The 18,124-nt window shown below is 33.0% G+C and overlaps 1 protein-coding gene across 2 annotated transcripts in view; it reads left to right on the top strand.

Moving 5' to 3' along the window:
* Positions 1–322: 322 nt before the first annotated feature.
* Positions 323–18,124, top strand: part of LOC114325807 (transducin-like enhancer protein 4) — a 1,285,138-nt gene continuing 1,267,336 nt past the window's right edge. For both annotated transcript variants that reach the window (XM_050641900.1, XM_050641898.1), the window contains exon 1: positions 323–635. In XM_050641900.1, coding sequence (XP_050497857.1) covers positions 573–635 — 63 coding nt within the window. In that variant the 5' untranslated portion in view covers positions 323–572. The remainder of the gene's footprint in view (positions 636–18,124) is intronic.

The raw sequence follows: 18,124 nt of genomic DNA, 5'->3' as shown, positions 1-18,124 counted from the left end.
TCTAATTACAATCATAGGCCAATTACAACCGCCAACTACGACCTAGTTGTCTGTCAATACCGCCATTAGTTCCCTGGCTGACGGAATTTTCATATTATTAGCTCATTACCGCATTTATTAGTACACTAATTCTTCTAATTACCCCGCTTCGATCGAAAGCCTTCTTCCTTTTTTCCGCGGCGGCGGATAATACAGCTACCGGTGTTTTGAGAGATTGGGGGTTGTTGTATGCTTTTTTGTAGAGCGCGGAATGTGTGTGTTAGCGGTTAGGGCAGCGCGGAGAGGGGCGATCCGCTCTCCGGCGAGTAGAAGGGGAAGCCAAACGAGTCAGTGCTTCTCGAACCTCTGAGTGAACAGTTTCGCGCGTCACGGTTATTTCCGAACATCGCTGCATCTCTGGCCAACCCAAACAACTTGTGTGGATTAAAGGAAACGGTGTTGTTCAGTGTTTTGTTTTTACAGTGAGTGTTGTGATCATCGGCTATAGTGATTGGCTTTTTGTGGATTAAGTGTTACGCTTTTTCTGGATTAAGTACAGTGTATTTTGGAATATCATGATTTGCTGACGGAAAATGTATCCTAGTGCTGGAATGAATGCAGCGGCGGCAGCAGCTGTGGCAGCAGCTCGTCATCCGGTAAGTTTTCACTGATATTTTGACTAGAATCTACACTTTTGGCAGGTTTTTAGACCTGCTAGTCACATTAACCTTCCGACGGAAAGATAAACTTGACAACGTGTTTGTATCTATTCAAAACTTTAATTATATCTGCAACGTACTTAAATAAACACTTAATCGAAGACACGTGGTCGGTAACACTTGTTTAAAATACAACCAATCAATTTTTTTTCTTATAAACCGTTTTTAAGTTCGACAACAACGTGGCGGCGGGTATGCCACAGCTCAGCAAAATTAAGAATTTGACATTTTATCATTAAAAATACAGATTTTTGGTATTTATTGTTAATCAAGGATCTAAAGATCGCTTATAAATTGCTCTCTTTACATTTTTACTCAGTGTGGGAAGCTCGAAACACTTGCCGACGGATAACGTTTTATTTTATTGACTCTAGTTGCTGTTCTGATGTATATTATATAGTGCAGGCCCTGGCCCTGGAAGCATTTGAGTATGCAAAACCTGAGGACCGGCAACTATGTTCGGATTCTTTTAGCTGAGACCTTGAATGATGAAAATTGAATCTTGGCCGAAGGTGCTATGGTGCCTTGTTACCCCCTCACCCCTATGTTAACGGCAGATCAAAAGTGATTTTTTGCAAAACAAAACTTTTTTTGTATTTTCTGGGTCATTCTAAGCAAAAAATGTTCTTACAAGTTTTTTCGTAAAATGCATAGTTTTCGAGATAAACGCGATTAAACTTTAAAAAAATCGAAAAATTGCCATTTTTGAACCCGAATAACTTTTGATTAAAAAATAAAATAGCAATTTTGCTTGCAGCATTTGAAAGTTCAAGTCAAATTATACCCAAGTTGAATCATTTGCAGTGATAAGAATGGGAGAGGATAGGCTACCAAAAAGAACACTGAATGCTAGAATGCAGGGAAAGAGACCGGTTGGAAAGCCAAGAAAACGGAGTAAACAGTGCCGCAAAAGTCCTTTTAGGAGTCCGTGTATGGAGAAGAGCAGCCACAGACAATCAAGGCTGGAGGCAAAAAATAAAGGAAGCTAAGGCTGAATTTGGGCTGTAGTGCCAGTGCCATAGAAGAATAAGTTGGATTATTTGCATTCCCAAAAATTAATTTTTTTATTGTTAAACAAAGCTATAAACAAACAGTGTTTGAACGTTTTGTCACATGTCTGCACCGCGCCAAGGAAGTCCTTCCTATTCCGTTCAGTTTTAATCCTTTTCACTGGTAGACCCTCTTTTCAAATGCAATTACAGTAGACTCTCGAAGTTCGGCCACCTCGGGACTGGACCCTAGGCTAGGCCGAACTAACCGATGCCTATCTAAAAAATGCCCATTTATTGTTTGTAAGAATCTAGCAAACACAAAACACTTACACACTATGTAAAATACAACACAAAGGGATACTCTGACATTTATATTTAACACATATGAAAAGACTGGTTACAAAACACTACAAAATAATACTTACAGAACTGTAAGTAGGCCTAATAAAATAGATAGAGCTGCATTGTCATCAGGTTCGTTAACAGGAATGTTGTTTGGCTCATCTGCTGTTGTGTTTGCTTGGTTAATCTTATCTTCTATATTTGGCCAAACTTCCTATTGGGATACTTCCTCTTGAAACACTCAATGGACTATCGTCACACTGAATATATTCCTAGTGAGTAAGCGCGTTATCAGGAAATAGTTGATGGGCAGTTTTAATTTTGTCTAATGTTTTTTCACTTTGGGAACAAATTCGTAAACGATCTATTCTCTGAACAAATATGTGTCCATCCACGCTTATTTCTGCGACCGATAATACACTGGGAGAGTTTCCACGTTTATGTTCATAAACGTTCTCAGTTTTGCTGCTGTGCCAATGACAAATAGGGATCATTGTGGATCCCCGAATCATTTGAACACAAGTCGACCGTTATCATCTCTTTGCTGACTTTAAACCTCGCAACAGATGTTTCTTACGGGGGGCAAAGGTTTTTCTGGGCAGAAGTTTAAAATTTAGCCCAGTTTGGTCTAAATTAGTGGCCGGTACAGGCAGAGAGCCGGCCGGACTAAGCGGAGACCGAACTTACGGGAGTCTACTGCAGAGGTCACCAATTATGTTCCCTGAGGGTCCGTTTCGAAGACCTATGACACTTCCGGGGTCCGGACGTAATGCTACTTGTGTCCGTTTATTATGATTCGGTTTCTTTAAGGGTTCTTGTTAAAACATATCATCCCCATCATAATAACAAATCAGAAGGGTGCCGGGCGAAATTAGAAATTGTTTAATACTTTTGTTTAAACAAAAAATGTTTATACACTTTTTTTTTAACAAATTCAAAACATCACGGTTTTTGCCCCATAAAAATATGTTTTCAGCATTTTTGGGCCATCTCTGTGGGACAAAAAAGATCTTTTTTCTCAAAAGTTGATAGATTTCGAGATTTAAGCGATTTAAAATTTGAAAAATGCGAAAATAAGCATTTTAGAAGCTTGAAAATTCATGTGTAAATTATTATTTTTGAGGTTATCAAGTGCCTAAACTGAAATTTAAACATTCAATTTCAAGATGCTGATGAGTAATTGGGCATATTTCAATTTAGATCGTTGTTTTAATTGATAATTATGCGCGTCCTCTCGGCCCTTAATCAGCCGCGGCGGCGCGTCGCACTATATGATTGGCGTATTTAATTAGCACATTGGCAATAATTAATTGAATAAATAAATAAATTATTTAAAAAACTATGTTAATAATATATTAAAAATTTTTAATAAATGTCAAGTATTTGGGGGAATTTTTCGCATAAGTAAGTACGTATAATATCGTCGCCTCAAAGCAACAGTAGGATATGTACATATCCTACTGTTGCTTTGAGGCGACGATATGTAGGTATACATGCGACAGAGGCGCATCATAAAGTGCGAAATCCGACAATTAACAATTAAAAACAACGGTTTATATTGAAATAAGCCCCGATTACTAGTTAGAATCTTGAAATTAAATGTATAAGCTTCAATTTAGGCACTTGTCAACCGGAACACTAATAATTTACACATGAGTTTTCAAGCCTCGAAAATGCGTTTTGCCGCATTTTTCACATTTTAAATCGCTGATAACTCGAAAACTTTTGAGAAAAATGACAAGAGACCTTTTTTGTTTAAAATCACCCAAAAAACATAAATATATATTTTTAGGAGCAAAAAGATAATTTAGAATTTATTTAAAAAAATTCTTTTCTATGTAAAAAACATGTAAGTACAACCTGTCTGAAGTCGGGAATACTCTGAAATGAGTTCATTGCAACTGATTTTCATTAGGGTGATTATCATTCATATGTTAACTGAGATCTGTACCGATTTTTAATAAAGTTCATTCTTGAAAAAGCGGCTTCGCACATATAAGTTGAGTCAAACATAGTACCTACACAATTTCATGGCCAAACATTTTACCAAAAATTGCAAAACACTATATTCTGAATTTAATCGCGGTCCGCACAAAACTAGCCTACGGTCCGGATGCGGACCGCGGTCCGCTAATTGGTGACCCCTGGTCTACTGTATACTTACTAGGGTGACCAAATCATAAACTTGAAAAAACGGGACGCATCAGCTAAAGGGGGCCCCAGGGGCCTTCATCGAGACGTAATCATTAAAACATGCTCTTTTTAGCTATTTTGGGATATGTATAACATTTTTCAATTTACCTATGAATATGTAATTTAATTTAAAATGTGGGGCGTATAATAAATAAAAACAACGATTTTGCAGTTAAAAAAAACGGGACAGTCCCGTTTTTACGGACATTTGGTCACCCTACATTATACGCTTCGAATCTGCTTTTGTTGATAAATATCCCAAGTAATTAACTTGTCTGGCCTCTTCCTAACCTGCCATGTTTCATATCTCTGTTGATGATACATAGTTTCATATACATACAACATACATACATGTTTCATTAAAATTATTTGAAAGGTATAGAATTTCTATCGAATGGTCAATTAGTTGAGGGATAGCTATACAATAAAAATATAGGCATGCTTAACATTTCACAAAGAGTATTTTTTTCCTACTAAAACATATTTTTTGCTTCTATACAACAATAAAACCAGTCCCCAGGATTACATCTCCCCCATTGACACATAATTTTACAACGTGGCACCAACAAAAGGCAGTAAAATCCCCTGACTTCACAATCTACCTGTCCCGGTATTTACAAGTCGTCCCAGAGATACCAACACAAACGAACTATTTTTCCTTTTCTATACTAACAGTAACTTCATAAGTAATTGCTGTGTCTAGGAGCCAAAACAAACAATAGTCACTTTAGGTGGATTCGCGGACAAACAACACACCTTGCCGAAGAGAATGGGAAAGTTAAGCTGAGCAAACATATTAATATTCATTTACTGTTAAGGATGTGTGGTTGTAAATCTTTATAGTCATGTTTCTCTTACACTAAGAGATGTTATAAATTATAAACAAAATTGAATCTTATAGAACTAAGAAATTCTTATAGACCAAAAAAATTATATGTCATCAAAACATGAAAGACTTCGATAAGACTAGCTACCAAGTTGGTTTGTTTAAAACAAAGAAGATTGTTACTTGTTATTGTTACTGATTGATTAGATAATTGCTTGTTACTGACCAGTTAGAGCAAATTCAACACCGATATAGTAATATCATCTACAAATCTACACCGAACTAAGAATCAAGTTCTTAAAACGTTCGAGTATATGTAGGTATATATGGATGTGAAACCTGGATCATAAAGGTAAATATGATGAACAAATTAGAAGCCTTCGAGAAGTGGTCATATCGTTAAACGATCAAAATATCGGACGTTCATTAACTCGTCCCCGAGATTAAAATTACCAATTTGGTTAATCTCCTATCTGAAGAAACATTCATCAGTCCCCGAGAATAGCATGTATGAATACATGCATAGCATGTATAGCATGTAATAAATAAAAATATATTTATCAACTCGTCCCCGTAAAATTATAGATCAGTATGAAAGTATCATGTCACCGTTGGGAGTTTTAATACAGAAATTTTTCTCTTATGTATTATTGCTACGATTTTTCTTGTATAAAAATTAAAATGTGTATATTTTTTATATGGGTACCTTTTAATTCATCTATATTATTTTACAAAACCAAGTACACTCATCAATTCTATGTTGAAATGTACCTATATAAAAAAATACTCAACAGTATGCAAAAACTGTTAACTATACAAAATAACGCAAAAGATGGAAAACATAATACATTGTGAAGTAGAAAGAGATGAAACTAGTAGAGGTGGAAATTATCGATATAAACGTATAAATTAATATTACATTACGTAGTTTCCCACCTTTAGACGTATCGGAGAAGTATGACTACTTTCACTGTGACAGGAGAATTTTATAAAATGTACTCCTGTCACAGACGTCTTAAAGGTGGGAAACTATGTAATGTAATGATAAATTATACAACGTAGAATGAAGTAAACACTTCTGTTGTATATAGGTATATTATAAATTTATTAAAAAATTTTTTTTAAAATTCATCCACAAGGGAGTGGTTGTACAAAACGTTTTCGGTCAAACTGACCATCCTCAGTGTAAACGTCCAGTGTACAAGTAATTGAAACTAGCCACTTGAATAGGTGTAAAACCTCAAAATAACATTATTGCTACATTATGAGCTGTATAGTAATCGACAGTAAGTCGATGTATTAAGATTAAAAATGTATCACATGTGGATGTATGTCATCCTTGCTCGGAATTAGCACAAGGTTGTGATCAGGTGAGAGGTTAACAACCAACTTCACCTGATCACAACCTTGTGCTAATTCCGAGCAAGGATGACATACATCCACATGTGATACATTTTTAATCTTAATACATCGACTTATTGTCGATTACTATACAGCTCATAATGTAGCAATAATGTTATTTTGAGGTTTTACACCTATTCAAGTGGCTAGTTTCAATTACTTGTACACTGGACGTTTACACTGAGGATGGTCAGTTTGACCGAAAACGTTTTGTACAACCACTCCCTTGTGGATGAATTTTAAAAAAATTTTTTAATAAATTTATAATATACCTATATACAACAGAAGTGTTTACTTCATTCTACGTTGTCTTAACAAAGGTATACAGCCAACTACAGGGTTTACCCTTTTAAAGTTTGATAAATTATACGTTTATATCGATAATTTCCACATCAACTAGTTTCATCTCTTTTTATTTCACAATGTATTATGTTTTCCATATTTTGCGTTATTTTACCGATTATTAGCGCGCTCATCACTGTATTACTAATAATGTAGGTACATGGTACATACAATGTGCATTTTAACGTTTATAAAAATATGCTATACATTTTACAAAATCGAATCTTGAAATAGATCCATTGATTTTTATATTCGTCTATTTTTTTTGAATTCTTGAATTTTCCTACAAATAACTTTGCATTTTTATATAAGTGTCTGTTTGAAATTGTTTTAAAACTTCAAAAAAAAATTAAAAATTTACGGATGTGCCGATTAGAAACGTGCATTAAATTTAGCATGGAAAGATTCACATGCATTTGTGCTCCTTTCTATACTATTGATGAGTTCAGCCCATAAACAAGGCGGAAATACGGCATCTTCGGAAATATAATTGTCCCCCAAATAAATAGTCAGCAAACGATCATTGTAGACGTTCGTTTTGGGGTTGTATTTCCGAAAAATCGAAAGCAAAGCAATTACCTACTTCCGATGGATTCAAGAATGATAAACCAAATATACATCGTAGCCATTTTCCAATTTCACTGTTTTCGATCCTGTAATCAGGAACGAGGCCCAGATTTTGAATTTTGCGGAACCATGCTTGTGCCAAATGAAACCTGCAGCCTACTATTTTGGAATTTGGGAACACTGTTCTTATGCCATTGTGAACGGCTATTTCAAAGTCTGCCACAATAATGTCTGCATTCAGATTTAATCTCAAAAAGCATTTAATTTGAAGTTTAAAAAGATTTTTGTAATAACATTAATTTTTATGGGTCTCGGTGAATTCGTAACTATTTTAATCCCCCAACCTAATTACAGGCCAACTCGTAACTCTGGCGCGCAGGTAATTCTTCGATAACCCACTAACTACCGGTGAATTAGTAACTTTCATTTTTAAGTAATGTTGATAATTTAATACGGGTATTCCAGGTATGTACCTGTAAAAATTACTCTCTTTGAAGGTGGTGTAAAAGGTATTCATCATTTATGTATTGTCTTTTGGAAGAGTTACTAGAGAAAATCCAAATAAATTTTGTGAAAATGACTGAAATTCTTGTAACAGATAACAGATTTCGTAATGAGTGCACGTGGGCGTAAGTTATTGGTGGTAAATAATTTTAAATTTCAATTAAAGAAAGTGCTAAAAAGTGGAAAACATTTATGGTACATACTGTTCTGCATCTGGTTGCAAGGCAACCTGTTATACCGACGGAATCATACGGCCTGCTATCATACGGCCCCTATTCTCATTTAAAAAAAATCATCGATTGCGTCATCACGCCCAGATGGATGACGTCACTAGTATGATATGTATACCAAACAATTAGAATTTAAAAATAAAAATCGACCTATTTCGGGATTTATCTCCAGAGACGCCCATTCTCGAGAAAATGAATTTATTCCAACTCAAACGTCCTCACTGTATTTGTTTATAAGCCAAAAAATTGTTTATAACTTTAAAACAGTGCTGAGGCCGCTTAGATAATCCGATTTTAATTCTGTAAAGTGTATTAGATAGGTAGAGAGCCTCTTTATATGTGAAAAAATTAGCAAACTTCTAAATGGTCTACTTTCTGTTCAGAAAGCTTTTAAAAAATTTAAACTTTAAAAAAAAATTTAGATTGCAAAATCTATCAGGTCGATTTTAATGAAATTTGGTGGACGATTTAAGTATGTTATAAGGATTTTCTATGCGAATTACGAAGGTTCTAAGTGCAATCAAAGTTGTTGAAAAACACTGAATAAGAAGAGGCCTATTTTGCCCCCTTATTTTGTATTTATTGCTATTTTTCAGAAAGGGTAATAATTTAAAAACATTTTTAACTAGTCGTATATCATAAAAAATTCAATTATCTTTATTTTAATTCCCTACGACTTTGCTCCAAAATGAATCGTTTTAAAGTTATAAGCAAAGAATGTAGAAAAAAATTAATGTTTTTCGAAATTTTTAAATATTTTAATTTTTTTATTAATGTTCCGGGCATATTTGAGAAGGAGCATAAGTCAATTATTATTATTGAAGTTGTCATCTAACTTTATCTGCAAAAATCCGAATGCCACCTCGCACATCCACAAATAGACGTTTTTTTACAGATCCGCCCTGGTCTATACATATAATATTGTTTCAATCAAAAGAGATTTCAATTTTTGTTATTTTTTTATGGGTACATATAATACACAACATGTTTTTAAGCAAACCAAGAACCATTCGCTTACATAATAATATGCTATATGCCCCGTGTCCCCGTGTTGGCTTAATCCGTTACTGTTCAAATTTATTTCTTACCTGTTAACCTAACAACTACCTGGGGTATTAGAATTAAACCATGGTTTTGAATTCACCTGTATAAAGTTGCGAGTTGGTCAGGTAGTATAAAGGTTACGAATTGGCCGGTGTACATTTTGATTTAAAAAAGTTTGTCATTAAGAGTTGGCGCGTGTCCATTTTTAGTTGGTAGTAAACAAAAAACAAGTGGAATATAATATCCATTTTCCAATACACATATGCAGTGTGAACAACTGAAAGAAATAATCTAGCTAGACAGTAGCTGAATGTACCGTATAATTTGCTACTTTTGCAAAGAAGAGTAACATTTGTTAGACACGAAAATACAACAATTTCTTCAATATCGTCGGTAATGAAAACAAAGCTTAATAGTCATTGTTTTTATAGACGCAATAGCGTCTGTTCTACTTTTTGGTAAAACCGGTAGAGTTTTTCTTCTGTTCTTATAAATAGTGTTACAAATATAGTGAAAATAAATTATTGTAAAATAGTAATGAAAGTGTAAAAAATTTAAACTTTCTTAAACTCAAGTTGGTTTTCCCAGAAATTATAAGCCCCTGATTGGGGACCAGTTCAGTGGGCCGCATATGAAATGCCTCCCGAAATAAGATTTCTTACCTGTCGCTAAAATGGTCACATACGAATTGCCTCCCAAGGTTTAAATAAATTACATGGTTCTAATCTTTATGTGAAGGTGTGACGTTGCCGCATCTTCGTCCCTTTGTAAATTTTTGTCAAAATTGGTATTTTGTTATTTAATTTATTTTATTTTCAACCTTTATGTATTAAACATTATTGACACTAGGCGGTATTTATAAATTTTAACTAACTTATACATATATAACTAGTTTTATAACCATTATAATATATATATTTTATTATAACCATTATTCTTTATAATAAATAATTTAACAAAAAATACAAAAACATATTAAGTATTTTATAGATTAATTAAAAATAACATAACAAAAAAACTTATTTGGAAAATAATACAAAATGTGTATATAAATATAAAATTACAAAATATTTTTCCTAAATTTATATGATACTACTTTGTCAAATTCTAATCTATTTATGTTACATTCTCTTAATTCTAAATTTTTTTCATTTAGAAAATTTATTTTTGCTGTTCTTTCCGCGACAATTTTTTTTTGGTGTCGAAACAGAATTCATTTTAATGTAGGTATTTATTTGAAATTGTAAAATTACATCAATAAAATTATTAATGTTAGGATGAGGGCAGTAGAAAGAAGAATTATACTTGGAATGAAAAGTTTCGCATGGGTTTGTGGTTCTTTGTAAGGATGAAGAGTGCTCAGCCCAAAGATGTGGAGGAAATGTGGAATTTTGGAGCTAATCCCAGTGCTTGAAACTTTCTATACCATGCCTTACCCAAATGAAAACGACATCCATGAAGATCTGCTTCAGGATATCCCATACGAATACCATTATGAATGGAAATTTTAAAGTCTGAAGTTATTACTTTAGGGGATACAGGACAATTAATTTTAAAACATTCTTCTATGATATATTTAAAAGCGAGATAATATGAAGATGACTTTTTATCTTGAAGTAAACAAAAGACAAGAGGAATATAATGTCCATTTTTCAAGTCATGTATACTAAACAATGGAGTGAAAAAACGAGGACAGTATTCAAAAGTTCCGTCAACATATCAATTGGAAACAGTCGAAAGAAAACGAAGATTTGAAAAACATGTTAATATAACAATATGATTATCTTTGTCATTTTTAATTATAAAATTTTCATTTCTATTTGTAATAATAGAAGATGAATCAAGAGCTTTATGAAATTCAGGTGTATTTTTGGGAAGTTTAATTAAAGAATTTGTGGTTCTAGCATAATATAAATTTTGTCTCACCCTATTGATATCATTGATAGTAAATGTCTCTATATTTGTCTTCTTAAGTTCTTTACAGATGAGCTTCATTGGTTTTTCGCTGAGATCTTCCACGGCTGCTCTTTTTATTTAATTGCTTACGGCTTTTCTATTGTAAACTTCGGCAGACAACTTCTCGTGGTTATGATCTAATATTGATTCAATTATCGTATTTTCATATCCCTGTGTTCTCACAAAAATGCTTTGCAGGTTTTTTTAGTACATGTCCACCGTTTTACTATATCTTCGGCCAACATTTAAAAAGATTAAGGTAAAAGAGTAAAAGTACCTATTCATGGAATCGTTAAGAAGAGATTAGTATCGCAATTGGAATTACCCAGAAAATACCCAGAGAATATAAACAAACAAAAAGATTAAGGTAAAAGTACCTATTTATGGAATTATAAAATGGAATTATAAATATGGAAGAGATTAGAATCGAAATTGGAATTACCCAGAAAAGCTGGATATTAGATTGTCGGGTAACAACTTTCTTTTCTAAAAAGAAATGTGTATGTCGTACTGTGAAATATTTATGTGAAACAAATTTTATGTAGGTACACTGCAATAAGCATTAGAAAAATCAAAATAAATAGATACTAACTATTTAAATTATGATTTGGCAACATTCTGTCATTATACAGAGATTAAATAGACAAAATATCAGCCTAAATGATTAACGAAACGGAGGCATTTCGATTGTACCTGGGAGGCATTTCAGGTATGAAAATATTTACCTGAAAAAGTGGGAGGCATTTCGATAACGCCGGTTCAGTGGTGTCATTAACACTAGAAGCACCAACATTTTTGCATACCTAGAAGCACCGGAGCGGTCAAGATGACGAGTATTAGAAGTTTCTATCGCCAGTCGTTTTCGTATCGTTTTTTAATTGAAAAAAAAAACCTATATTGAGTTAATACCTACTAACAAAAGACATTTAGTTAATTTAAATAAATTATTTAATTATTTAAGCACAATTTATGTACTAACAAATTTTTTAAGTTTTGCTTGAACAAGACCGACACACAAATTTTTTACATAGGTATATGACTTTCACATGTTTTATTTTAGTTTTAGTTCCCAGTTTTCCACTTCTTCTTCAGGTGCTATCTCTGTTACGGAGGTTGGCAATCATCATAGCTACTTTAATTTTTGAGTCAGTAGCTCTCAATAGTTGTTTTGAGCTGCATCTCATCTAAACATCAGCCATAAAATTCGTCTTCTTCCGATGCTTCTTCTGCTATCTACACCTCCTTGCATTATGAGTCATAGGGTCCGAGATATTGTAGCTTTTGTCACTGCCTACGTTTATTATTTGATTGAGATGTTGTATCTCTGATTTGTTTCCGTTGATATTGTCCTGCCCTTAGTCAGATGATCTTGTCGCAATTCTTCTGCTAACTGAAGTAGGAAAGTTTGCCCAAATATTTGAGAACCAGTAACTTCCTTATACAAAATCCAAGCATTTATTCCTACCATATCTAAGATATTGAAAAAAGCCTGCAACGGCGATCTTCTTGAAGCTGACTTGGTTGAGCACTGTATGGCCATCTGATCTACAACGTGTACTCCGTATTTTGTATGGTTGTAGTAGGTAATGGTTTTAGGATTCTCCTTTTTGTCTATGCCTATTTCAATATTATTTGAGTATAGAGAATTCAGCGCTAAAACATTTTTGATCATTTTTCTCTGGTACACATGGTTTCCCTGGTTAGCTCAAGTCTTCTTGTATGAAAATTTTTGATTTGTATAATTCCATCTTTTCGTTTTTTATTGACGGAGAAATATCCTTTCTTGCTCGGTTTATTGTTCCAGTACTGCTGGTAGCCTTCTTTCGTAATACTTTTTATGTATCGTGACATTTCTTCCCTTATTCATAAATGGGCCCATTAGACGGCTAATTACATGTTCCCCTAGAAGTTGATTGTCTGGTCGTTGTTCATCTTTCCGTAGGTAAGGAAATCCATGCAATAAATATTTGGACTAGACATTTATTAGATGTAAGCCAGAATTTGATTCCAAACTTATCGCGTTTGTACGCCATGTACTGGATACTGGATGAAGTGACACATCTTGCCTTTGTGGGAAAAAGCTGTTCGTCGATATATAGATATATTTTAGCCAGTTGCAGGTGTAGCAAAATATACAATTCTCTATAAATACGTTCCATATTGCCGACGCAAGTGCAATTTTATCTGTTGATCATTGCTCATATCTGGTACTTCTCCTCCGTAATAAGGACCGCATTGTTTCTAGGTAGACATCAACATATTCAACAAGTAATTACACTAAGTACCTACCTGCAAAAGAGAACTTGTTTGTAATCCTTAAATAGATGTAGCAAAGTCCTAAATTTTTAAGTTTCTAGAATAACTATGAATAAGTAGTAAGTAATACAGAGGATCAAAAATAGAAAGCAGTCAAAATGACCGCCCCGGTGCTTCTAGGTATATATTAACATATCTTAAAAAGTAATTAGACTAAGTACCTGTAAGGAGAAATTGTAATCCTCAAGTAGATCTAGGAAAAGCCATAAATTATCAACTTTCGAAATAATAGGAATAAGTAATAATATACAGAGGGTCAAAAATAGAAAGCAGTCAAAATGACCGCTCTCGTGCTTCTAGTGTTAAAGTACCGTAATTAGCATCGGTAGAAATAATCGGCGTTATCGAAATGCCTCCCACTTTTTCAGGTAAATATTTTCATACATGAAATGCCTCCCAGGTACAGTCGAAATGCCTCCGTTTCGTTAAATCATTTAGCTGATATTTTGTCTATTTAATCTCTGTATAATGACAGAATGTTGCCAAATCATAATTTAAATAGGTAGTATCTATTTATTTTGATTTTTCTAATTCTTATTGCAGTGTACGTACATAAAATTTGTTTTACATAAATATTTCACAGTACGACATACACATTTCTTTTTAGAAAAGAAAATTGTTACCCGACAATCTAATATCCAGCTTTTCTGGGTAATTCCAATTCCGATTCTAATCTCTTCCATATTTATAATTCCATTTTATAATTCCATAAATAGGTACTTTTACCTTAATCTTTTTGTTTGTTTATATTCTCCGGGTATTTTCTGGGTAATTCCAATTGCGATTCTAATCTCTTCTTAACGATTCCTTGAATATGTACTTTTACCTTAATATTTTTAAATGTTGGCCAAAGATACAGTAAAACGGTGGATATGTACTAAAAAAAACCTGCAAAGCATTTTTGTGAAAACACAGGGATGTGAAAATACGATAATTGAATCAATATTAGATCATAACCACGAGAAGTTGTCTGCCGAAGTTTACAATAGAAAAGCCGTAAGCAATTCAATAAAAAGAGCAGCCGTGAAAGATCTCAGCGAAAAACCAATGAAGCTCATCTGTAAAGAACTTAAGAAGACAAATATAGAGACATTTACTATCAATGATGTCAACAGGGTGAGACAAAATTTATATTATGCTAGAACCACAAATTCTTTAATTAAACTTCCCAAAAATATATCTGAATTTCATAAAGCTCTCGATTCATCTTCTAATATTACAAATAGAAATGAAAATTTTATAATTAAAAATGACAAAGATAATCATATTGTTATATTAACATGTTTTTCAAATCTTCGTTTTCTTTCGACTGTTTCCAATTGATATGTTGACGGAACTTTTGAATACTGTCCTCGTTTTTTTCACTCAATTGTTTAGTATACATGGCTTGCAAAATGGACATTATATTCCTCTTGTCTTTTGTTTACTTCAAGATAAAAGTCATCTTCATATTATCTCGCTTTTAAATATATCATAGAAGAATGTTTTAAAATTAATTGTCCTGTATCCCCTAAAGTAATAACTTCAGACTTTGAAATTTCCATTCATAATGGTATCCGTATGGGATTTCCTGAAGCAGATCTTCATGGATGTCGTTTTCATTTGGGTCAGGCATGGTATAGAAAGGTTCAAGCACTGGGATTAGCTCCAGAATACCAAAAAGAAGGTGATGACTCAACCGAAATTACGCATTTTCTTATTTATATTTTTGGTCTTTCATTCTTACATCCTAAAGATGGTAGCGTTTTTTTTTATATAGATTTGGCAGAAATGAAACCAGTAGATGAAAGAGCCACCCAGTTTTGTGATTATCTTGTTGATAATTACATATCTGAAATTTCGACATTTTCTCCACATCTTTGGGCTGAGCACTCTTCATCCTTTCAAAGAACCACAAACCCATGCGAAAGTTTTCATTCCAAGTATAATACTTCTTTCTACTGCCCTCATCCTAACATTAATCATTTTATTGATGTAATTTTACAATTTCAAATAAATACCTACATTAAAATGAATTCTGTTTCGACACCAAAAAAAAATTGTTGCGGAAAGTACAGCAAAAATAAATTTTCTAAATGAAAAAATTTTAGAATTAAGAGAATGTAAAATATATAGATTAGAATTTGTCAAAGTAGTATCAGTAGTAATTGCACAAGAGCTCTAAAATTCTATATTAATTTTAGAGATTGAGTGCAATTTGTTTCGATTATTTCATGAATAAAACTGTTCAAAACCAAAATTTTATTGTAATTTATTTATGTAAGTACAAATTATCACAATTAAACAAACAGAATTAATTTGACGGTTGAAAGTCATCACTTTTATAATTTTTAAAATATTAATTGTCATTAATGTCACTGAATGTATTTTTTTCGTAGCAACGAAGGGCATCTGACGTAATATACTTGACGACGGGAAATTATCAAAAATTATCGATTTAATTTAGATTTCTGTAGCTTTCTATTGGTCAGAATCTCCTATGAATGAAATAATCATATAAATTTAGGAAAAATATTTTGTAATTTTATATTTCCATACACATTTTTTTATTATTTTCCAAATAAGTTTTTTTGTTATGTTATTTTTAATAAATCTATAAAATACTTAATATGTTTTTGTATTTTTTGTTAAATCATTAATTATAAAAAATAATGGTTATAATAAAATATATATTATAATGGTTATAAAACTAGTTATATATGTATAAGTTAGTTAAAATTTATAAATACCGCCTAGTTTCAATAATGTTTAATACATAAAGGTTAAAAATAAAATAAGTTAAATAACAAAATACCAATTTTGACAAAAATTTACAAAGGGACGAAGATGCGGCAACGTCTCACCTTCACATAAAGATTAAAACCATGCAATTTATTTAAACCTTGGGAGGCAATTCGTATGTGACCATTTTAGCGACAGGAAGAAATCCTATTTCAGGAGGCATTTCATATGCGACCGAAATAATTAAGGGTAGGATTATCTTTTTGTACCTGCTCGGGGACGAATTGAGGGCCGACCAAAATATCATGGGTTCAACGCATTTCAAACATAGTTCAATGATATTTTGACATGACTAGGTGTCGGACTTGTTAAAATGCCCAGTTGGTGATAAATACCAGTCTAATTTTAGCATGAGAGTTTTATGAAATGGTAACGAATCAATTGGAAGTTCTGTCCGATAAAATACATGGAACGTTTTCGTAGTCTGACGTTCCAAATTTTTAACCTGTTCCACAATTAAAACTTCCTCTGTTACAGTGTTCCCATACATCAAAGTTTGTCCGACTAGACACCGTTAATCTATTAACAAATTTTCAGCTTGCTATTAAACAACTTTTTTTGGTACGCGGGTTCCAGATAGGCCAAAGTTTCATCGACTGGCATGAAACAAAACACCTATAGTCCTTCGGATTGTGCTAGACAGATCATTTCATCCTTTTTTTCTTCTTGAAATAATGTTGTTAAAACTCTGTGCATGCACAGAAGTCTGTTTTCTCGCTCATTTTCACTTAATGGTCATCACAAAATATCAATACATTCCCAGGGTTATCGAACGATTATAAGGGGTTTTAAGCAAATTAAAAATAGCAAAGATACTACTAAGATAAAATATTTTTGCAAGATATAAATACAGGATGTGGGACACGATAACTCTTAATCGGCACTGAAAATAATGAGGAAAGTACTTAATCGGCACCTCGTAAATAAACTCATTAATTATAAAATATCGCACGGATATTGACATTTATTTTTGACAAAAACATATTTTTGAAAAATCTTCATGGCCGTAGTTTATTCTGATCTGCCACGATTCAGTGAATATGACCAAGTTTTTTATCATTTTGCTACAATATCGGTAAAATGGCCATTATATTAAATAGGTTTAGTTAATATTATAAGATCATAGATCATATAGGGTGTCCCAAAAGTAGCGGATCGGTCTAATATTTCGCGAAATAAACATCGGATCGAAAAACTGAAAAATACGTATTCAATGATTTTCAAAAATCTATCCAATGACCCCAAACACCAACCCCCACTACACCCCCTGGAGATGGAGTGGGGGTAACTTTAAAATCTCAAGTGGAAACCCCCAGTTTTTCTTGCAGATTTGAAATCATTACGTAAAAGTAAGTAACTTTTATTCAAGACATTTTTTCGAACTGTGGATAGATGGCGCTATAATTGGGAAAACGATTTATCCTGATACCATAGGTAAATTATAGAAACGGTCTAATATCTCGAGAAATACACTTCCAAATCAGAAACCAAAAAACAGATTTTTAATATTTTTCGAAAACCTATCGATAAACACCAAACATGACCCTTCAACCCACCCCCTGGATGTGGGGTGGGGGGTAACTTTAAAATCTTAAATAGCAACTCCCACTTTTTATTGCAAATTCGAATTCATCATGAAAAATTAAGCAATATTTATTCGAAACATTTTTTAAAATTGCCGATAGATGGCGCTAATAAATCGTATTTTTCCAATTAAAGCGCCATCTATCAACAATTCTAAAAAATGTTTCGAATAAATGTTGCTTAATTTTTCATGACGAATCCGAATCTGTAATAAAAAGTGGGGGTTGCTATTTTAGATTTTAAAGTTACCCCCCACCCCACCTCCAGGGGGTAAGTTGGAGGGTCATTTTTGGTGTTATTCTACTAGGGGTTTCCATTTGAGATTTTAAAGTTACCCCCCACCCCACC

Source organism: Diabrotica virgifera, chromosome 1 (assembly GCF_917563875.1).
Source record: "Diabrotica virgifera virgifera chromosome 1, PGI_DIABVI_V3a".
NCBI lineage: Eukaryota > Metazoa > Arthropoda > Insecta > Coleoptera > Chrysomelidae > Diabrotica > Diabrotica virgifera.
This window is presented reverse-complemented; position numbering and strand designations above follow the sequence as displayed.